The 22,580-nt window shown below is 49.5% G+C and overlaps 8 protein-coding genes across 8 annotated transcripts; 4 read left to right on the top strand and 4 right to left on the bottom strand.

Moving 5' to 3' along the window:
• Window positions 1–167: 167 nt before the first annotated feature.
• Window positions 168–1,872, top strand: ANOM_005635 (uncharacterized protein; the record flags this gene model as incomplete). The annotated part of the gene is made up of 3 exons (XM_015550892.1): window positions 168–258; window positions 327–661; window positions 721–1,872. The coding sequence occupies 3 exons, from the start codon at window positions 168–170 to the stop codon at window positions 1,870–1,872; spliced, it is 1,578 nt and encodes a 525-aa protein (XP_015407623.1).
• Window positions 1,873–4,957: 3,085 nt separating this feature from the next.
• On the top strand, window positions 4,958–8,355 carry ANOM_005636 (putative DUF221 domain protein). Its single transcript, XM_015550893.1, has 6 exons — window positions 4,958–5,084; window positions 5,152–5,620; window positions 5,678–6,286; window positions 6,362–6,688; window positions 6,744–7,142; window positions 7,203–8,355. Exons 1-6 carry the CDS (start codon window positions 5,034–5,036, stop codon window positions 8,015–8,017), a joined length of 2,670 nt encoding a protein of 889 aa, XP_015407622.1. The 5' UTR covers window positions 4,958–5,033; the 3' UTR covers window positions 8,018–8,355.
• A 763-nt stretch (window positions 8,356–9,118) lies between these two features.
• Window positions 9,119–10,574, bottom strand: ANOM_005637 (Zn(II)2Cys6 transcription factor domain-containing protein; the record flags this gene model as incomplete). Its single annotated transcript, XM_015550894.1, has 3 exons — window positions 9,119–10,378; window positions 10,439–10,505; window positions 10,567–10,574. 3 exons carry the CDS (start codon window positions 10,572–10,574, stop codon window positions 9,119–9,121), a joined length of 1,335 nt encoding a protein of 444 aa, XP_015407621.1.
• Window positions 10,575–13,340: 2,766 nt separating this feature from the next.
• Window positions 13,341–13,849, top strand: ANOM_005638 (uncharacterized protein; the record flags this gene model as incomplete). The annotated part of the gene is made up of 2 exons (XM_015550895.1): window positions 13,341–13,743; window positions 13,806–13,849. The coding sequence occupies 2 exons, from the start codon at window positions 13,341–13,343 to the stop codon at window positions 13,847–13,849; spliced, it is 447 nt and encodes a 148-aa protein (XP_015407626.1).
• A 279-nt stretch (window positions 13,850–14,128) lies between these two features.
• Window positions 14,129–16,582, bottom strand: ANOM_005639 (6-phosphofructokinase; the record flags this gene model as incomplete). Its single annotated transcript, XM_015550896.1, has 3 exons — window positions 14,129–15,250; window positions 15,305–15,763; window positions 15,836–16,582. The coding sequence occupies 3 exons, from the start codon at window positions 16,580–16,582 to the stop codon at window positions 14,129–14,131; spliced, it is 2,328 nt and encodes a 775-aa protein (XP_015407625.1).
• Window positions 16,583–17,636: 1,054 nt separating this feature from the next.
• ANOM_005640 (NRDE family protein) lies at window positions 17,637–18,599 on the bottom strand (the record flags this gene model as incomplete). The annotated part of the gene is made up of 2 exons (XM_015550897.1): window positions 17,637–18,539; window positions 18,594–18,599. The coding sequence occupies 2 exons, from the start codon at window positions 18,597–18,599 to the stop codon at window positions 17,637–17,639; spliced, it is 909 nt and encodes a 302-aa protein (XP_015407611.1).
• Window positions 18,600–19,242: 643 nt separating this feature from the next.
• Window positions 19,243–20,178, bottom strand: ANOM_005641 (glutathione S-transferase family protein; the record flags this gene model as incomplete). The annotated part of the gene is made up of 3 exons (XM_015550898.1): window positions 19,243–19,589; window positions 19,651–20,022; window positions 20,081–20,178. The coding sequence occupies 3 exons, from the start codon at window positions 20,176–20,178 to the stop codon at window positions 19,427–19,429; spliced, it is 633 nt and encodes a 210-aa protein (XP_015407612.1). The 3' UTR covers window positions 19,243–19,426.
• A 1,389-nt stretch (window positions 20,179–21,567) lies between these two features.
• On the top strand, window positions 21,568–22,422 carry ANOM_005642 (uncharacterized protein; the record flags this gene model as incomplete). Its single annotated transcript, XM_015550899.1, has 2 exons — window positions 21,568–21,717; window positions 21,781–22,422. The coding sequence occupies 2 exons, from the start codon at window positions 21,568–21,570 to the stop codon at window positions 22,420–22,422; spliced, it is 792 nt and encodes a 263-aa protein (XP_015407616.1).
• Window positions 22,423–22,580: the final 158 nt, after the last annotated feature.

Raw genomic sequence — 22,580 nt, forward strand, 5'->3', positions numbered from 1 at the left:
GTCATTCTCTTCCCCGACCGCAACTTTGCAATGAACTCCTCCGACAAATTGGTTCAATCTATGGGGGTTTTCTGGTAAAGCTCTTGTCCGGTATGCACCTCTAAGGAGGTTTAGCTTTTGTCCCGTCAGTCAGATTGCTCGAGTCCACTGCCACTAGGCGGCTCGCAATGTCCGTGGGCACTCCCCCTTTGGTTAATTTGGCACATTCCGATCCAAGCTCAGCGCCGCAAGACTTCTCTCCCGGCTCAGAACAACAAGGTTGGCGTTCTTATCCAAGTTTCTATTTCCTTTTCTTCGCTCGCGAGCTGATCAAAGTTTCGCAACAGCGACTCCGCAGAATGCCGGTCAACTTCCAGTGAAGGTCAAAAGGCGAAGGCACCTACCTACCTCAGATGACCCATCTAAGAATCAAGTTTTCTATTTTGTCGATTCAAACTCTTCTTCCCGAGAAAAGCGAGCACATGTTATGCGCCATCATGTTCAGGAGAAACGAAAACAACTTAAACACACGCATCCTCGGAGCGACTCTGATAAGAGAGTTCATCGCCCTCTTCGCTATTTCTCTTGGCAGCAGAAAAAGTTATTACTGAGTGGCGATGACAATGAAGTCGTTGAATACAAGCGATCTGAGGATGGAATTGTCCCTAAAGAGGTCTCCACAGTACGTAATTGGAGCTTCAGCACAGTCAATTGCCTTACTAACACCCAGGGACGTTTCAGATACCAGTCGGGCCCCAAAGCTCTGCACCTGCCTTCTATTCTGTTTCGCCAGTCACCCTACTTGATGCCTCCAGAAAAGACCCTTTTGATAGCTTGCCCGTAGCCTGCACAAGAGAGGATTTCATATTAATGGACTGTTGGACAAACAGGTTGACATACTGGTCAGGTGAGCCTAGACTAATCAAAGACCAAGTCTTCCGGGCGGTCCTCAACCATCCCCTGCCTTTTCAGTCTGTTGTCCTTGCGTACTGCGCTCGTTGGAGGGCACACGCATATGGATTAAAGTGGAGCCCTGAAGTGGAACAGCACTTAGGGAGAGCCACAAAGGGCATTGAACAGGTGATGAAGGGCAGCATGGAAATCGACACTGATAGTCTAGCAATGGCTTTGACGGGGATGGCAATACAGGAAGAAAGATTTGGCAGCAGGCAGCACGCCAGAGGATACGTAGACCAGGCTGTCCAGATCCTCCGTTCCAGATCGGGATCTCATTGTGTTGCTGAAGCATTCTTGCATTATGTGCAATTTATGTTGATGCCGCTTCATCCAGCAGTTTCCGAAGATGGCCAGCAATGGTTGGTCACATTCCTTCGAGGAGCAGAAGACTTAATGCTAGAACATAGTTCCGATGCGTATTTGTCATCGGTTCCCCAGCGTCGCTCTGCATTTCAAATGGATAGCCCTTTGTTTCCGTTGCTGTCCAGCGGACCTCGTCCTTCTCATGTTCCACATCAGTCACGCATATACATTATAACGAAGAATGCGCCGACGCAGGAGCTCACGCGTACTGCGGCTCTGATATACATCACAGCCGCCCTCTGGGATTTCCAGGGTTCTCCCAACAAAACCGGCCGCTTTCTCGACCATCTACGCGCGACTGCGAAAGACCGTGAACTCGACAGGTTTCCCGCATGCGAGTCCTTCGTGTGGCTCCTCCTTCTCGAAGGATATGAAGCCGATCTACAGGAACCTGAGAGAAGCTGGTCCACGAGCGAGCTGTTGAAATTGTACAAACGGCTTCGACCAGAACTTCAGTTCCTTTTCACTGAAATTCTTTTCAGCCTCCTGATGCTCACTCCACCGATCCGGGGGATCGATGTATTTGAAAGAGAATTGTACAGCTCTGTGCCAGAGGTCCAGGAAGAACTCTGAGCTACATCCAACCCGGGCTACTATTTTGTTCATGCACATTTACTCTTCTGACCTCCTCTCAGGACGCGACAACTTTTCGACGGTTTGCAGGCAGCCGTGCGCCAATCTCATCTAAACCTTTGATTCTTGGATTCAATTTCTTGTATATACTACAGCTGACACAGGGGCAGGTGCCAAGCTGTCACTTTCCTTCTGTACGGCTCCCAAATCCCCTGCAACTAATGACTATGGGACGTGTATTATCTTACGCATACCGACCAGAGGCCAGTACGAACTAGACTTTCTCTCGCAAGGGATAGGAGACAGTGGGGTGTTTTATGTACATTATGCTTACTCTCGTTAAAGATATACCATGCTTTCTAAGAAGAACTCGAAACACTCAGCTGCAGAGACGTCTATTATGACCGACTTGTCTTCTTAGTATAGAGACCGGAATGCCATCACACCGCACGGGATTCTCATGGCTGTTGAGAAGTATATCAGGGAAGCTCTGGGTCCCGATGGTAAGCGTGGCTCAGTAGTAACACCCGGCCTTCACCTGGCAAGTTCAAGACTAGGTACCCCAATACTACTAGTACTACTAGTAGTAGGAGTCCCGGCTCGAAAAGGAAATATATATATCCTGAACCAATCAGATTACAGTCGGTCCCAGTAATTTCATTGCGAGCCCTTGGCAGTCATCCCATCTCTCCCTGTGTGCAGCAAATTCTTGCCTTCCCATACAACTCGTCTCCATGGATCAGATCACTTCTTGTGTATTCCATGAGCTTTACTTCACATACCGACTCCAGCAACCAGGCAGTGAAAGACAGCCACCAATCCCATTCCTCGACTCTCCTACCTTCTATAGAAGGCAACGACTAATCTCTAGCAAATCAAAGCAGCGAACCAACCCCCCGTCGAACCCCTACAACCACAACCAATCTAAGATCCTCGTCCCAAGATGATATCACGATGATCTACCTCCACCGAACACACATGTAAACCGTGTGGCTGTGGCAGATGACGTTCCAAACGCAACCTTAACCAGGCTGGAGGTGTGGCTTGACCGATCGGTACCAGATCAAGTGAGCCAAGATTGGTACATCCGAGAAACAATGCCAGATCAGGCAGTGGAGCCACGATAGGTCACACGGTAAGGCCATGAACGTGTAAGCGTCAGAAGCAGCGTGGACCATGCTGTGGACCTGTTCATGGTCGTTACTGGGTAGCGAGCAACATCGTACCCATAAGGCGTTGGTGGTTCGCACTAGGCATGAACGATTGTTGAGGGTGGTGATGCCATGATAGGGCTGTAAAGTTTCTGAGGCAACTGGTTTTAATTGCCCATGAATGTTCTATCTTGTAAGTTTTTGATCCAGTTATCGGTAATGATAGTCGTAACCCCACGGACGGGGATACTCGGTCGGGAGAGGATGACTTCATGCTGGTAGTAGTATGGTTTTAATTCGTGTGGCTGGTGCAGACACGGGAGGGTGTTGATCAGCAACAGGTTTGATTGGATCGGCGCAGCTTAGGCCAGTGGCAAAACGCAAACAGGCAGCAGCACTAGCCACACCTCCATCGTAGATTTCTCGAGTTGTATTACACCAGATTACACCAGTGTACGGTGCCCATACCGTGTTGTGGGAAGTGTTTCGGAAAAAGAACCCCTAGGACAAAATAAGGGAAAGGTGTTGAGGAACTGAAGCGACTGAAGCCTCATTTAATGGATGTGTTTCAAATTGTCTTCACTTCAGGTACTGGACTAATTTACAGTAACATACCATGGCTTGTACATGTACATACAACGGCTTCCTTGAGGTTGTGCTTCTAGGCAGCGGTATCAGTACGGTAAGGTACAGGAACAGGTACCCGTTCCTCGATGCCGGGCCCATAAATACGTCAGGTTGGCCCAGCTGTAGTTGAGGTACCCATGGATATACTTTGGGGTGATGAACTGTACCTGGGAACCTGAGTCAGGAGGTGTTGCCACAATGATACGGAGTATACTCTGTATTGGATGGACACAGAAAAGGTGGACAATTATGACTGGAAAAACGAGAAAATCACAGAGAGTTTTCTTTTGACGCTAACAGTGGTCTATTGAGCCAAGTCATCCACTCTCGTAACCCAAAAAACGTTAGTTCCGCTGCTCTTATCTGGTGAGATTTCAAGGTTTCCGTCGGTGGCATCATTGGGATCCTGACTTCGGTCATATTCAAGTTCTGCATTGTTTGATTGCTACTACAGAGATATACGGAGTATCATCTGTTCTATTATACGCCATACATTGACAACATTGAATTGAGCTGATGCTATTTCTCTTTTGAGACGACAGTTTATGGCTAAACAGGTTGTTGCGGTACCGTAAAATTAGAATCATGAGGAAACCCACAAAGAGTTCTTAGCCTTGAAAATTATTTAATTTTAAATTAGCGCTACGAGTTGATCGGTTACTTATGATCAGTGAAGTTCCCGCCTGCCTCGCGATCGCATCTCAGATCCATGTTTCACTCGTCGCAGGTTATGGTGCTGACTGGCTCTGGTGTGCATTGGTCCCACGACTCTTGTCGCTAGTTACCAACGATTCCCCGGTAAAGCTCTGTGCCTAAGGTACAAAGCATATTCAGCTCGGGGCATCTACGTAAGTGTCTCCTCCCTCCCGAAGAACCACCCGATTGAATTTCTCATTCTTGGGAGTCCAATTGGCATGCCTTCTCGTCTTTGACTTTCCTGACCAAGGATCACCGTAACCAGGAAAGGAAACGAAAATCAAGAAAAAAATAATAATAACTATAAAAAATAAAAAGAAAAAAATAAAAAAACAAAAATTAAAATCAGCCCCTCCTTGAATCCATACCCTTGGGTTCTCTTGTATCATTCTTTTCTAATCTCCCTTTCTCCAGCTGGGCTGATACACTAACTACAGTCTTCCCTCATTTCTTTCGCTTATCTTTTTCTAGACATTATCCACCTTACTTATTTTTCATTTTTCTTTCCCTCCCAAAATTCTCATCCCAGCTCGATTCTCATATCGACGATCTTTCATTCAATCGCGGCCAAAACCCGCAGCGAGTTGCCTATCGCATCTTCCGGACCGCGCTATCCCCTGAATCAACATCAATTCGAGGGCGCTTCAACGAGGGCAACATTGGAACGAGAAATTATACCCAGCCGTAATGGCGTTCTCCGATGTTGGTCTGAGGGGCCTCCATCATCTCGTTCGACGGGTGAGTTGCGACTGCTAACGATCAAGTTGATCGGCTCTGGGCCGTGGGCACATCTAACAACACGCAGGATGACAGTGATGACCCCAGCAATACTCCACCAACGGCATCGGCACTCGTCTCAACTCTTGTGCCGGCCTTGGTATCGGCAGGAGTGATGGTTCTGATCTTCCTGATTCTTCGTCGCAGTCAGCGCCGGACGTATATGCCGCGAACATACCTAGGAACCTTACAATCTTGGGAGCGTACTCCTCCCACCTCTACTACCCCATGGGGTTGGATCATTGACATGTACAAATTGCCTGATGAATACGTGCTGCAACACCATTCGATGGACGCTTACCTCCTGATTCGCTTCCTTAAATTGGTATCCATGATATGCTTCGTGGGCGCGTGCATGACGTTCCCTATCTTGTTTCCCATCAATGCAACTGGCGGTGGGGGTAATTTACAATTGAATATTCTGAGCATGTCCAACGTCGAAGAAAGCAAGTACGAGCGTTACTTCGCGCACGCCTTGGTCGCATGGCTCTTCCTTGGTAAGTTTTGGCCAAGCTCTTTTATGTTCATTTAATCTTACATGTCGCTCTCTTAAGGATTTGTCATGTACACCGTTACACGTGAAAGTATCTTTTATATCAATTTGCGCCACGCCTACGCCCTTTCCCCAGCATACGCCAGTCGGCTTTCGTCTCGGACCGTGTTGTTCACCGCTGTTACTGAGGACTATCTCAATCGTGACAAGATTCGCAAAATGTTCGGCACTGACAAAGTGAAGAATGTCTGGATCACTACCGATACGTCCGAATTGGACGACAAAGTGAAAGAACGTGATGATGCTGCCATGAAGCTCGAAGCTGCGGAGACCAAGCTTATCACTCTCGCGAACAAGGCACGCCTCAAGGCCATGAAGAAACAGGGCTCTGTTGAAGACGGCCCCCCGACCCCCAGCGAAGAGCCCAATGACGAGTCGGGCTCAGTTGCAGCCCGCTGGATTAAACCGTCCGAGAGGCCCACGCATAGACTCAAATTACTCATTGGAAAGAAGGTTGATACGATCAATTGGGCCCGATCCGAAATTGAGCGCTTAACTCCTGAGATCGAAGAGCTGCAGGCCAAGCACCGAGCTGGCGACGCAAAGTTGGTTTCCTCGGTTTTTGTTGAATTCTATCATCAGGCAGATGCTCAGTCTGCCTATCAGTCCGGTATGTTTGTTCGCTGTGCTCCATTTAATATCTGCCATAATGGTGTCGCAAGATTGGTCTAACATGCGATTACAGTGGCCCACAATCTGCCTCTGCACATGGCGCCCCGCTACATCGGTCTGGAGCCCACTCAGGTTATCTGGTCTAACCTCCGTATTCGATGGTGGGAACGCGTCATTCGGTACTTCGCAACTATCGCATTCGTTGTCGCCCTCATCGTCTTCTGGGCAATTCCCACGGCCGTGGTTGGTTCCATTTCGAACATTACTTTCTTGACCGAGAAGGTCCCTTTTCTTCGCTTTATCAACGATGTCCCAAGCTGGATCCGAGGTGTCATCACTGGTCTTCTGCCTACTATCTTGCAGTCCGTGCTGATGGCTCTGTTGCCAATTATCTTGCGATGTAAGTTCCTTCGACAACGACTTCATTTCTGAATAATCGCTCATTATTGTTCTAGTGATGGCCAAGCTTGGTGGTGCTCCGACCGCTGCGGCTGTCGAGCTGACCACCCAGAACTTCTACTTCACGTTTCAAGTCGTCCAAACATTCCTGGTTGTCACTGTTGCATCGTCAGCTTCGAGTGTGGTCTCGGATATCATCAACAATCCTGCATCTGCTGCGTCGCTCCTGGCCAAGAAGATCCCACAGGCTTCCAACTTCTACATCTCTTATATCATCTTGCAAGGGTTGTCGTTCAGCGCTGGTGCGCTTCTTCAGATTTCCGGTTTAATCCTGGGCAAGGTTCTGGGCACGTTGTTGGACAATACCCCCCGTAAGATGTTCACTCGTTGGTCCTCGCTTTCTGGTTTAGGCTGGGGAACGGTATACCCCGCGTTCACCTTCCTCGTAGTCGTCGGTAAGTACTCTGTTCACGTTTCGATGTGGAATGAGGCTAATTGTACCTGTTTGTGAATAGCCATCACCTACTCGTGTATCGCTCCCTTGGTGCTCGGGTTCGCAACCATTGGTCTGTACCTGTTCTACTTCGCTTACCGGTACAACATGCTGTATGTGTCCAATGCGGACATTGACACTCAGGGTAAAGCCTATACACGCGCCTTGCAGCATATCACCGTCGGCTGCTACCTGCTCAATGTTTGCCTCATTGGTCTCTTCGCCATTGCAACCGGTGCTCGCCGAATTGCTCTCGGTCCTCTCATCCTCATGATCATCTCCCTTGTTGTCATGGTCATCTACCATGTTTCTCTGAACCAGGCGCTGGATCCTCTCATCAACTATATCCCAAAGAATCTGGAAACAGAGGAGGAAGCCCTCCTGATGCAGGAGAAGGGCGAGCAATCAGATGATGCCGGCGCCAGTGTCCCTGGAAAGGAGGGCGTCGACAACGGTATTACCAACGTTGATTCGGCTGAGAAGGGCCTCACCGGACCAGCTCCAGAGCCAAAGGCAAACTTCTTGACCAAGTGGCTGCGCCCAGACAAGTATGATAGCTATACCCAGCTCCGGCGTTTTGTCCCCAATGCCTCGGCTATCACAAGTTATACCCCCGAAGTTGAACGCGACGCATATTTCCACCCCTCCATCACCTCCCAGCCACCTCTTCTTTGGATCCCTCGCGATCAACTTGGCGTGAGCAAGCAGGAGGTAAAGCATACCTCGCGGGTGATCGCCATCACCGACGAGGATGCGTGGTTGGATGAGAAGAACAAGATCCACTGGGACATGGACAAGGGTGTTCCACCTATCTACGAAGAGAAGATCCACTACTAGTCACTCATTTGAACTCTGACCCAAGTTCTGCCACATCGGAGCATGTCTTGGCAAGAATATTTTCCTTCTGTTTGATACCCACGTGGCCGTTGCTGGTCTCCTTAAGCAGCGCCCCTGAGATATGATGGCCCTGACCGGTCTGTTAATACTTAATTTATATATGAGCTGCGATTACGATGGATTTTTTGACAGGATCTGTGATGTTGATTAGTTGATGTCTTGAATATGATCTGTGGTTCTCGGATTCCTCGAAGTGGGTTTCGCTGCTCAATCCCAGGTGCTGGTGATGTTTAGCCGTTGTAGATGCACAGTAAATGACGAAGTATCTCTACACTGCTTTTGAAGGTACACTTACACGGAAATGATTCACAGTGCTCTCTAAACCTCGCTCGATAGAGCTCACCCTAGTTATCCAGGGTCAGGTGAACGGTCTCGTGACATTTCATTTTACAGAGCAAAAATCCTGTCTCTTACACATAAGTTACCTCAACTATTAATTCAACTTACACTCCATATATACCTCGCATTATTACATCAAATCTCTTACATCAACCCAGAATAAACAAATTCAAGACCTCATACACGACACTAAATGCAACAATGAGACCATTTATACCCCAATTAGAAGACAGGGAAATCCAAGTATACGGCTCCGTTCTCGGAGGCCGAATGTCTAGATCCAAGCACTACTAGTGTAGTTGGACTGGATTGATTGGCGAGAGCACATACATTTACTTCATTGGGTGGGCTTACGTTGAGTAAAATTTGCTCGTGGATGAGACATAACAAAGCCATTCCTGGTAACAATGATAATACTAAAGAAACGATTTATATACCAGGGCTAGAGCATTCTTATATCCTTACTGCGCTCAATTGAACGTGGATGAGATCAGGAAGGAAAACAGCTACAATGTATGAGTGATGACGTGCATCCTCGACACTACCTATGTAAATCCATTCCGCCAGGGTATACGAATTAGGACTTTTGGACTAGCTGTCTGTGACAACCAATCTCCAATCTCTTCGGTATAAAGCGGTATTAATCGATATAAAAGATTATTAGGGAAAGGAAAGTCAAGGGGAGAAAAAGAACACGTGATATCATGCCTCGCTCGCCTCCAATGCACTCGTTAACTGGTCCAAATGCTGCTTCATCTCCTCACATAATCTTTCATGCCGGCCATGGGCATATGGGAATTTCTCCCGACACAACACGTCCATTAATCTGGAAAGGCACACCCCCGCGCGCTTTAGTTCCCTGAGGAAGATGCCCTCGCAGATAGCCTTCTGCTCGACGAAGTCTATCTCGAACACGCCGAAGCGGATCAGGCGCTCCGCACAGCCCATGGACTGGTGTGCTTCTGACCGCAGTGTGAAGTCGCGGTATCCGAAGTTGAACAGGGTGATGATTTTGCTCAAAGCAACGGTGAACAGCAAGTGGCCGTCGTACATCTGCTCAAAACCGAGGCTCTCGGTCAGATGTAGGAGAGTTGTCAGGTACTGCTGGTTGGCGGCCAGTACGGCGTCGAGCGTATGGTTCTCCTTCATGCGCTGCCGGCCCATGACGAGTGTCTGTTCGATGTCGTGCAGCAGTTGCAGGTAGACTGTGTAGCTCGTTTCTGGGCCCATGTTTCCCAAGGCGCTGACCGGGTATATTACATCATCAGCGAGGTACTCGGGTGGAGTTGCGGGCTGCCGGATCGAAGTCGTGCAAGATCGACTGGGGTTGCAACTACCGTTGGCGACATTCGTCTCCATCTCCCAGTCGTGGCTGAGGCGACGGTCGAGACTTAAGGAGCCTCTGCTCGCTGAGATTTCTAGTCCCGGGGTTGGGAGGCTGTTGGCGCTGAGGGGCTCCAGGTCGGAGGACCAGCAGAAGTTGCCAGGTTCTTGGGGGCCCAGGTCAATATTGGGACCCAGAGGATGAGCTATATGGTGTGTTGAAGTGGGTACTGTGTCTGCGAGGGAGAGACCATCCTGTACACAGCTATCCCCGGGGTAAAATTGCATGCTGCTCGAATAATCGTGCACCATTAACGGGGTGATTATGGGATCTACGGCGAAGTTGGACGGGACATGGCGTGCCGAAGGAGTCATCCCTTGTCCGCCTTCATCCTTGATAGCGTGTGAAAATGGCTTAAATGATGCGACTGTCTCATTTGTGGACTCCAGGCGAGAGGGCGATGTGAGCGATGTAGATGATGGGGGAGCGGTAACGGCGGCGGCGGCGGCTGCTGCTGCGGCGCGGTTGGCTTTGCTTCGTTTCCCAGGCACCTTCCCAATCCTTGAGATCGAGAAGATACAGTCCAGGCTAAGATTAGCGCAGCGTTGGCAGCCAGTTTTCTCTCCTGAGCAGCGGACCTACGGACGAGAGTTATATCTCATGTTTCTATGCAAACATATCTGTGCTTTCCCGCTTACCTTAGCGGCATGACACTCATTGCAGGCAGCACGAAGCTTGGGTGGCCTCTTGGAGATGGTACGGGCACTATAAGTAGGTGTCAGCTTATTTGATAGGCAGAAACTGACTATAGGGAAGTAGTACTCACGATGACATGGTTAAGATGGCCTTCGGATGGCATGGACAGAGCACGGAGCGAAGGCAAGCTGGGTCCAATAGTTCAGGCAGGAGGCACAATGTTGAGGATTGGAGTGACGATAGGTGTACCAGAGCCAGAGGTAACTGAAGCTGCCTATGTATCTCTGTGATGTATAGGCGAGGCTGACACTCATCACCTTAGGCCTCAGTCTTCCATAGACCGGTAGGGTCCCCGGGCCACGCAACACCAATCCAAGGTCATTAGGGATGAGATAGACCAACGAGAGGAAGACGTTAATCTATAAAGAAAAATAAAAATGCCAATACAGAGAGTCAATCCATACCTTAGTGACCAAGTGAGCCATACAACGATTTTGCAGCGGTAGATCCGCCTCCGCCATTGGATAAAAATAGCAGGGGCCACATAGTCCGCTGAGGACTGACTACCTGGAACGACGCATCTTATACTGGGTTTCAAATTGCACCAATCCGTCTCTGTGGTTCGCCTTGAGCTTGCGAGGGTCTATCTTTACCTTGCGAACAGCAAAAACAGGAGAAAGTCTAGATTCAGGGTAACTAGTACCTAGGTAAGTATCTGCCTGGCCTTGATAGCTCACCTAATTAAAGGCCGCCGGCTCGAGCTCAGTCCTCTGCTAGGGTACATCGGCCAGGATCGCTGACGTTTCGCGATATGCTGTGCCACCATCGCGGCTCCGTAAGTGGAGGATTGACAATGCAGCGTGACCTGCCAGCTTAGGCAGAGTGCAGGACAAAGGACTCGAGCAAAGCAGAAGGATTCGATATCAACGTGACACGCTGCTGACATCCCACCAGTATGGGTTCACTCCGTCAAGCATCGCAGGCGAGCTGTCCAATGACCAACGGTCCACAACCCGGTCGAAGCACTGGCCGCAACCAGGATAACATTCATTCTTACTAAATGACTTGGGATCACGACCGCTGCTCCTGCCTTTTCCAGCCACTATCGATCCAGTTCAGTGTGCATGCAGCCTCACCGGGAAACCACTTAGGCGCCTGCGACCCTCATAACGGTCTTTCTAACCAGTTTTGTATATCTTTGTCGTGTCGCGTCGTCGAGCGTCCAGTGTCATATGGCACGGAGCTCGAGTCCAAAGCGCTGGCTAGCCCTGGACAAGCCCGAAGATAAGATCGTCACCTATGGCCCATTGTTCCCTTCCTATCCTTGGTCCGATCTCGACCCATCCTCCGATAGATCCGGCGTAGCTCCCCGCACGTCGTACTCGGATGTCATTTCCACGTATGTGAATCGATACTACGGGGCGCCACCTGGGTGGCTGGGCCAGGAAAGCCCGGGTGAGCCATGTATATCAGGGTGTACGCTACCAACCCTGGGATAAACCATCTCGTAATGCAATAGACGGTGCCATGGTGTCTCGAGAGCACTACATATATAGTCAGTGTCAGCTTCGCCTATCAGGACTTCATTATCATATACAAAATACACTCGTTCGATTGTAAATCCCCAGAAAAAGAATACAATGACGTGTATCTTTACTCCACGATTACTTTAACAGCACCGACCCCACCCACCATCCATCAGCATAGAATGACCCTCACTTCAAGCACAATAAAACCGTTACCTAGCCCTACACCGTGCAACCCAACCAAGCCCCCTAGCTAGCCCAAGCTCACACCTATGCCTCACACGTCAGAACCAAGGGACTGCGACCTTCTCTCTCAGGTTGAGAGACCCTGAGCAAGCCGAAGCGGGGTACAACGAAAGAACAGGACCACCCGTTCCACGTCCCTTTCGTTCAGGACCAATTCCGAAACCGACCATATCACTATACCCACAGGAGGCGATCCGACCCCAGCAGAGCCACGGTAATACGACGGCTGCAATTGGCCCAACAAGTGAATTCAATCTCTGCTGTGCAGCCGTGGATCCTGTTTTTCCGGGTTGTTGTTGTTGATTCAATTCCGGCATTGTGGTGTGGTGATTTTCCATGAAGGAATCCAGACTCGTGTTAGTATACTTGTTACATTTGCAGTATATGTTCTGCATACAGTCAACATACAATAGAAAGTCTAGTTAGCTGCTAGACCCCCTTACCACAAAAATAAGATCTCAAACCCTCTCAGGGTGAACACCTCATATCCAAAACTCAATGCATAAATACAGATAGGATGAGCACTTAAAACACACCGTAACCCCTCCCAAGAAACTCTAACCCACACCCCCCCCCCCCAAAAAACCCTCACCAAATGATACAATCCCCCCCCCAAAAAAAAGAGATCACAAGCCCCCTAAAATCCCTCCCTCAAGGCCAACACGGCTTTTGCATCATAACGTACGATCAGCGCGAGGATCGCCGGAGCCACGGGCCCCTGATTGGGTCACACCGCACCCGGTTAGGGCTTCCGTGGCCTGATCACGGGTCACAGGACCGGGATCGCCACACCGGATGATCGCGTTCCTGGAGTGCAACTTTCGTCATTGGGTGTGAGATGGGCGGTGCATTGAGGGATGGGTTTTTGCTTCATAAGGATGGGGGTCGGCAGGGTTGTTGTTGTTGGTTCAATACATAATCTTGTTCATATCCACAGCTACAGCTACTGCTTACTACTTCCTTATCTACTATCTATCTATCTATTCCTCGGGTGTAGTATATCATCTTGACTTGTACCTTTATACTACAATACTATACATTACCTCTCGAAGAGTGATTCACTCGGTCATCAATAAGAAGACGCAATCATATCATCGCTACAGCTACACTACAAGAGGCGAAAAGGAGCAAAATGAGCTTCACGAAAAACTTGACCAGAGCCCTAAACACCACCCCCCTACGCCAGCAACGCAGCACAGCCACCTTCCCCTACGCGACGCACGAGCCACTCGAATACAGGCTCAGCAGGCTCTCCTTATCCAAAATCAAACAGGAGTCTGCCCGGCCAGAACCCGACCTGCGTCACGTTGTCGGGTATGCGTCAGTGAATCGCGCTGCGGGGGATAAGATGTATCAGAACCTGGTGCGGGGGGTGGAGCTTCTACGGATGGAGAGGAAGGCGAAGTATGGGGTTGGGAGGAGTAAGCTTTCTGCTTCAAATCCTTCCGCCGGTGTGAAAGGGAATGGGGCTGGGGATGGGGGATTGGGGGTACTTCGGACAAAAGAGGTAGTGGAGACAAGGCCTGTGGACGAGAGTGAGTTGGAGGGGAGGGGACGGCGGAGGAGAAGGAGCTCGAAAAGGCTGAGGGAGGAGCAGGTTTAGTGGTTCTGGGGATTGGATGGAATGACTATGAGTTATGAGGTTATGGTTGTGTTTTCCATGGGAGTTTGTGTTTCTTGGGTGGGCGTTTTGGCTGGATCGGAATATGCTTTTAATGGTTTAAAGACTTACGGCGAAACGTTAAACGTGGCATTCGCATTGAGCGGTGCGTTATACAAGTCTTTGAAAAAAATGTCAATTCATTCGAGTTAAGAAAATCTGGCAATTGGGTGTGTGTCATCATTGGTGTATTAGCGGAATTGTAATTGAAGATCTTTTCGTAAACATTAGGCTATGAAAGGAATGGTAGAGTAAGCCTCTCAGTTCGGGATTGCACACACGGACGAGCGCCCCGACAAGGAGTCCACAGCTTCTTGGATCTCCAACCAGCTCTGAGTCTTCGGCCGCTGTCGCTTCCAATCAGTATCGGTAGCTTCAACTCCGGTGGGACCTCCCATCGGCAGCAGAAGGATACGAGACTGCTTGATGCTGATTACCGTAGCTGAGTTTTCATCGTTCATGATCTCATCCGGCGACTGGTCTGTGAATGTTTCTAGATGTTCCATGCACTTGACGGCTAACCGAAACGCGCGAATACGGTCGATGGGTGAGACTTTGCCACCCTGCTGGAAGTGCCCTGGCACCACGCCCTGCGCATCAAAGCGATTCTTGGCTTCGTGTTTGATAATATTTGCGATCTCTGCTGTACTGTATATGGTGGACGTCTGGTCATTGCGGATGATCAGCTTGCCCGAACGATTGGCACCGTGATCCTTTGAGAACTGTTGGCGGAGGTACTCAATGTCGCTAGAGAGGCTCTGGAGAGTTATTCCTCGATCAGGCGTATACACGGTCATCGCTCCCGCGGCCAGCGCAGCAGCTGTCGCCTGGTACTCGGCTCCTTGCGCTTCAACAACAAACACGCTGTGCCCGGACGAGGACGCAGATTGCCGGACAACATCGCAGAAATAAACAAGGGTGTTGAGGCTGGTGTCGCTTCCAAGGGAATACTCCGTGCCAGGGACATTATTTGACATGCTTGCTGGGAGCAGGACAAGTGGAATCCGGAAAGCAGGATATTGCTCACGCGCCTTGCGCAGTTGGCTGACAGCTGTAAACGCTTCGAAGCCTCCTATAACGAAGAGCGCATCGAACTTGTACCGCTCAAAGCATTGAGCTGTCGTTTCGATATCGTCTAACGGTAGTCCCGCATTGGTACCAAGGTCAGACCCGCCATCGTTGATCCAGTCACCAGACTCCAACCAATGCATTTCACGAACCGAGCCAGGGGTATCGTCATGATGCCGACAGAGACCAGGGAAACCATTGTGAATGGCGATCGGGGTGTGTCCTCTGGTTAAACAATAGGCGACTGCTGCGCGCGTGGCTGGATTCATGCCTGCAGCTGGGGCACCGACGTGAATAATAGCAACTCGCATGCGCTGAAGTCTACATTAGGCTCAATTCGTGCATAATTAAGGTTAGGAATAGCATACCTTATTTTCGGGCAAGACCATTTTAGGATGAGCACTGGTGTTCAGACGTCGGTACGCGCTATGGTATTCCATAAATTCGGGGTCCCGAAGTGTTGTTGCTTTCTCAAACTCTTTGGCATGCATACTGGCATTAGCCTCCTTTGTTAGCGCAACAGTTTCAGCCAGAGACGAGCTTTTGATTCTATTTTCCTGGATAATCACCACCGGAGAGGGCGAGTCAGGAGTCATAGACAGCACTGCTTTGACGGCGTGGATGCCTTGTAACGTTGACAGCCAGCGGTCGTATGCACATGGGGATCCGCCTCGTTGGATGTGCCCCAGAACGGTGACGCGGGTATCGAGCCCTAGACGCTTGCTCAGAACATTTTTCACGGCAGACGACGTAATGCGATCCAAGTTGCTGTCCTGGGCTCCTTCCGCCAAAATAACGATAGTACGACGTTTTCCACGGTTGCGATTCTAGTATTGATGTGTTAGTACGTCAGCCTGTCAAAGTGGACGTAGCAGGAGAAAGTGTAAGGATGGTAGTACCTTGGTAATTATCGAGCACATATCATCTTCCCAACCATCGCGTGGAGGCCTCTCCGGGATAAACAACCAATCTGCCCCAGTTGCGATGGCAGCCATCAACGCTAACCAGCCACAGTGTCGGCCCATAACTTCGACGACGAAGCCTCGGCGATGAGAGGATGCCGTATCAAACACTGCATCGACCGCCTCACAAATTCGTGTTAACGCAGAATAGCATCCAATGGTGGCATCCGTGCCGGAAAAGTCATTGTCGATAGAGCCGAGCAGTCCAACAATGTTCAAGTTCTGATGGGGTGCGACTTGTGCCACAGTCAAAACACCTGTTGAGACCAGCTCATTGAGTAACTCTGGCCATTCCGACCGAAAGAGGTCTGCCCCGGTCAAACTTCCGTCTCCACCACAGACGACTAGGGCGTCAATGCCGAAAAGCACCATGTTTCTCGCAGCCTGGAGACGACCTTCCCGTTCGCGGAAACGATCACAGCGCACGGAGCCAATGAGTGTCCCTCCACGCGATAGGAAGCCCCGAACGTCTTCCCAGTACAGAGGATGCATCATTGCACCGCCTTGAATGAGTCCCTCGTAGCCTTCGTGGATTGCCCATGCTTCGCAGCCGTTCTGGATTGCTGTGCGGACGACTGCGCGGATTGCTCCATTCATCCCCGGAGCATCCCCTCCTGATGTCAGGATGCCAATGCGGCGGGGTTTGCGTCTTGAAGAGTAACTATCTAGTATGGAGTTTGTCATGGTGTGAATTAGTCAAAGATCACAACAAACTATAGACGTGAGTGATGTTGATACGAGTACGGTGATGTTGTGATAAATTGGACAACAGTTCCTTGGAGGAAGCAAGAGAACTGACTTTATCTGGGATGGAAAACAAGGTAAGAAATGAAATCTCCGCATACTCCTGTCCCCAATCTCACATCCCGTGATGGGCTGATGGCAGTGGGATTCCCTTTGTTCTCACAGGCCAATATGGTCCGATGTGGTACTCGGGCAATGGCAGACGTAGGACAAGGGTCACAAGGGAATGAATGAAAGATGCCTAAGCTAATCATTGTCCTGTTTGTGATAGTTGAACCACCCAAGTGTTCGCATTCACCTGTTACTAGTACTCAGTGGGGATCACAACGCAATTTGCCACACTAAATCAAGAAAAAGGAAAACAACATGACAGGGGATCAGGAACGGCGTGGCTGCGTGGAAGATAATCATTAGTGTAGCTGCGGACGGGGACCTCCGAACCATTCCGGAACCCCAATTGTCTACAAAACCTTGTCATTTGTCTGGACCCCTCGATCTGGGCATTGATCCTTCGACTTATTACGGAAGATCGTGTGCGACAAAAGTACCACAGCTGGCGCTATATTACTGACAAATAAGGAACCCGGAAGAACGCTAAATTCTGGGACGAATGCTACACTGATAACGACAGTAATCACCCATGTCATGGGGCATGCCGCATAGACTATTGCCCTTTGGTGTCAATCAGTATTCCACAATGAACCCACACAACATGCGACTCTAATCTAAGCTCGCCGCGTCATGGGGTATCGGGATGCCGATGGATTCCTATGTCCGAAATGAAGACAACGTGACCGACGGCGTGATACCATTGACGTGGGAATTGAGCCCACAAATTAAAGCTCCGATAGAAACTATTGTATGACCGTTGGACCAATACACTGGATCATTAGACTTTATGATTTGAGAGATATGTCCCCAAAACGCCACAATGCCCTCTAGATATACATGGACGAACTAGAATCGCGTGAAACCGAAACTCCTGGTATGGCGTTTACTTTTCAATTCGGAACTCAAATGACCGGTCGCGAGCCTCTGTAGAGACTGGCTGAGCATCATCGTCGTACAATGTACGTTCAAAGAATCGGACTCGCCCATCGAACCCCACCAAGATGACCGTCTGCTTCTGTGTCGCATACAGACCTTCCAGATATGCACGATTGGGCGTCCCCTCGGGAGTAGACGGTAGGACTGGACTCTCCTCCCTCTTGTCTTGCCTGGCTGGTAGCTCTGCTTCATCCCGCGCCTGTTTGTCACAGCCGATAGGTGGAATAAAAACACTCTGCGAAAGATGCGGGATGTATTCCTGGACACCCGCATTGTTGTTCAATCGAGGTAGCGTATCCAGACTAAGCACATCCAACAGCCTCTCAATCAAAGCATCCTCGCTTTCTTGATTCTGTACATGCCCCGCAATCGCATCAACAAGCGCGTCTTCTCCCTGCTCAACCTTTGGCCAAGACCGATCATCGTAGTCCGTATTGCTTAACCCGACCGTTTGGCCCGGTTTGTCCGCGATCCAAGGGATCGGCTCTGTCTCCGACGCCCGGCTGGCCATAATCGCGAGCGGCTCCATAACATTTCCACAAACGAGGTTAAATCCACCGATATTTGCTAACTCCCCGTTGGCGGTCCATTGGTTCACGAACTCTTGCGTGGTTTGCGCGCTATCCGGCGGTGATGCGAGCCAGCTGTTGACGACCTCACCGCGGCTGTATTTCCCAACAGCTTTTGCGCAGGTGTCTTCATGGTAGTTTGTTAGCACAGCAACGCGGCCTTGTTTTGTGATACCCAGCCAGGTGGGATGGATGGGGCGCACAAGATCTCGGGCGCTGAGGACGTGGGAATGAGGGGATGGCCACCAGCCTGCACGGGATGTTGGCCGGTGAAGGAATTCCTGTGATGTGGTCAGTGTTAGATGTTACCATGGTCTATGAAGCGTGTGGAATACGTACATCTCGGTTGTTGCAGATGATGAGGTGATATTGCGGATGAGCGGTGGAAAAAAAAGGCGATACACATGCTGAATGATATGTAGTAGTAGATTGATAGTCAGTCTAGGGCGGCTATATGATCCAGCATTGTAGCTGCTTGGGGCTTTGCATTTATCTATAAAGTGAATCAGACGAACGGAAGATCTCGTACGACCGTACGGGAAAGCACGGGTGTCCCGACCAGTGAGGCGAGTGTCAGGCGATTGGACACATGGCGAGGGCAACTGGCATTCGGTTGCAGAATCTCTTTGGCTGACCACAGTTGGCCACGTAGGGAAGCCAAGTGAATTCTGTCATATTTTACTCAAGAACCAGCGAATCCGACGGTGATATCATCATTATGATTACTTTATGCTACATAAGAGCCAACCGAGGTCACATGCCTTCTCCCCGCATTTACTATTTTTATAGGGTGGATATTGCTCCGCAACCATTCATGCATGCAGCGTGATTCTAGACTCTTGGGTGGTTGAGGTGCGTCTCACACGAGCATATCTGTAACGTACGATCATATTGCAGGGTGTTGAGAAAGTACTTATTGACTTGCCGAGCAATTTTGTTTTCGTTGACGGAAATTATCAGTGGTCTAGAATTGGAGCCGATGGAATGTACAAATCGCTGATCTATAACAACCCAGTATATATCTATAACATACACTACTCTATACAGGAAACATGAACAGTGGATACAATTAAGGAATTAAAGGAGCGACAAGTCCATCACACATCGCTTCAATCTCTGTCAGCTGTCCTGACCAATGGCGTAGTCAATTGGTGATAGAAGGGCTATTCTATCCGCGGATCTTTAGATGAACAGCATTGAAGCCTTTCTGCACTGCCGGACGCTGATAAACCCGATCGTACCATATTGTCAGCTCCGGGAACCTCTCAAGGTCGAGACCAGCTGAGCCTGCGGCAGCCACGTAGGGGAGGTGGAGGAGATCCGCAAGGGTGCTGCACATGGTTAGCTTTATATGGACGCGATACCAAAGGGGTGTATAACGAGATAGCGCACCATTTCTTGCCCACCAGGTAGTTACTGTGCGACTTCTGCAGATGCTGCTCAAGGTGAAGATACAGACTGATAGCCTTTCTGGCGAAGGGGATGCCATCCTTTGCATCGAGATCGAAGCGGTGCTCTTCTGGATGGGCTGCATTGGGCTCAGTTAAGGATGCAACGAATTTGTTGACCTCATCATCCTCCTTGGAGCCCTTCTTATAAGACACTTCATGAGCTGTGTCATAGCGCGCAATCAGGTACGACACAACCTCGTGGAACCCGGAACGATCGACGGACTCGCCGTCGCTTTGAATGTTCCTGAGCACCGGGAGACTTTTCGCATCAATATCTTCTGGCTTTTCGACCAGATGAAGGCGATAGGGGAGTCTGAAACAGAGGCAATCAGCCAGGATTCATAGGGATTGTTATGGTTCAGGGGACCCACTTGAGTTCCTCGAGGATGACGGCAATAATGGCTCCCTCTCTTTGGCCTTCGGAGGCGAAAAGAGAGATCATTCCTCGCTGTTCTTGGAAGACGTTCATTGCGACAGTCGTAGTGTAAATGAGATTGAGTGCGAAAAATTCTTGGAAAGAAGTCAAATGGAGAAAAAAAAATATTAATATAAAAAAGGGCGAGGGGTATTGTTGAGTTCAGTTGCCTAAAAAGAAAGAACCCCTCATTTCTCGTGCGCTGCGCACGTGGGCGAAGCACACCGCTAAGAGACAAACTCAATTTCGTTTTGACTCTTCCTTCTTTGACCATTTTTAACTGATAATTAGGATCTTCACTAATAGCGATCATTCATGACGCCATGCACGGGGCGAAGGATCATGTCCCTCCCTAAACAAGCATTTAGTCAATTCCGAGCCTATAGCTTGTCGCTCCGGAAATGTCGCACAATGTGGGTTGACATCATGATAATCTCAGACGGTTACTCGAAGCCTTTTCGCAGTACCCTGAACGGGTTCATATTTTGATGTACAAGCACCGAGCGATTCGACAAAAGTCCTGCAACGTGTTCAACAGATATTGTGGTCTGTTCTCCGCAAAGTGTCAAGGAACACAGACCAGCAAACTGGGCGATCTGCAGCCAATGGATGGACTAGCCTGAACAATACTCCCATGCTTTTCGCTGCAAAGATGATCGCCCGTTGATCTGGCCATCAATCTAGAATATACAATCGCTCGCGCTAGAAAAGAATGTTCGACAGGGGTCATCTTGCCACCCTTATCAGTGACAGCGCTAGTGGGCATAGTGGATGGTTGCAATGCAGCGTTTCACTCCTAGTCGGTCCCCCCCAGAAGAGCGTACTTTTTATCTACTTATTTATTCATCTATTCCCTTATTACATATTATTATCATGTCTCTCATTTGTCCTACCCACTTTTGAATAATAATCATAGCTCCGCCAGGGGTCACCAGCACAATATTATGATAGAGTGGGGTTAGAGTAATGACCAGGTAGGAAAATTATATCGGAGAAATGGAGGTTCGCAGAACAGCCGCATAACGACACCGCAAAGCAACCTGCCATTCTCCTTACTGAAGCAAGTGTCAGCTACTCAGCAATCAATCTTGTACGAGGCTTCAATGCCATGAATTTAATTTGTAGCTTAGGGTTAACGGGGACGAAAAGAGGCTTAAGCACCGAAACCCTGCGAATGCCGAGTCGGAGCCGAGCGCAAAGTTTCGCGGTCCAGACAGCGTCGCATGAGGTCATTTTCTACAAGGATCGCACGAAAAGAAAATAAAAGTCCCTAATGTCGGAGATAAATCCTAGTGTTGACCTGTCTAACTCATGGCACAATCCTCTCCATCCTAGATAGCTGTGGCACCCATTCCGAAACGCCTCGGGTTTATTTAAAGCTGTTGAACCCTCTCTCCTTTGGTTCGGTAACCCCAACTATCCGCTGGTCCAACCCAACGCAAAATGCCCGCAACTTCAGCACATCTGTGGAAACTCCAGTACCAAGATCTTCCCTATGCATGGGATAATTTAATTGGCGTAGATGCCGAGGTGGCGCCGATGTCTACGTTTGGTACGATCATTCAGCCAGTGCCCGCCAACCCTCATCGACGAGTAAGTACCCTGAGGAAAAGACACCCCGTCATCTAGTCAGTCCATGATCTAATGATTATGCAGCCGAATTCTCAAGATGCTCTCGATTCTCCCTGCTACTTGCCACAATGGTCTCCATCTTCCGTACCATCTTCCGCAGACCTTCTCCCGTGGGAAGCGTACGAGAATTGGACATCTTCGAAGCACTCATTCGCCGTACCCAGCCAGTTTGAGGACGCGCCCGTGCTACCGCCACTCAAAGAAGATTCAATACAGAACACATCGAAACACTCCTCTATACCTCGGACCTCGCTCCCGCAATCTCATTGCACTGCCTCGAGCTCAACCGTCGCCTCGTTATCGCCGCCTCCATCTTCCCCATCTGGTTCGCCCAGTTCCACTCCTCATGAAGGTCCAGTGCATCCTTCATCCCGGCGCTCAGCACATAACAGAATTGAAAAACGCTACCGGGAGAATCTCAGTAAGAATTTTGCTGCATTGGAGTCGTCTCTGCAAGGCTATTACACGCGAGGGGTTGGAAGTGGCAGGCCCCGCTTCTACTGCCAAAGGAAACATGCTTCTAAGAAGATGGCAGTTCTGACCGATGCTGTTAATTATATCGGGGAGTTGGAGACGGAGACAGTCATGTTGAAAAAGAAGCTGGAGACATTGCGGCAAGCGCTGCTACCGAATGGAATATGGAAATACACCCTGAACGATGACTAAAATTTTGCTGTTGAGAGTTTCGGATGCCACAGGGGAGTCATTTTCTAAAAACACACTCGTGCCTCGGCAAGTGTGACTTTCTGTACATATCATGTAGTGTATTAACGGTAGCGATCCTGGATCATGATGAATAATCCCTAATGCAAATGGCTACAGTT

Source organism: Aspergillus nomiae (assembly GCF_001204775.2).
Source record: "Aspergillus nomiae NRRL 13137 chromosome Unknown contig00106, whole genome shotgun sequence".
Classification (NCBI taxonomy): domain Eukaryota; kingdom Fungi; phylum Ascomycota; class Eurotiomycetes; order Eurotiales; family Aspergillaceae; genus Aspergillus; species Aspergillus nomiae.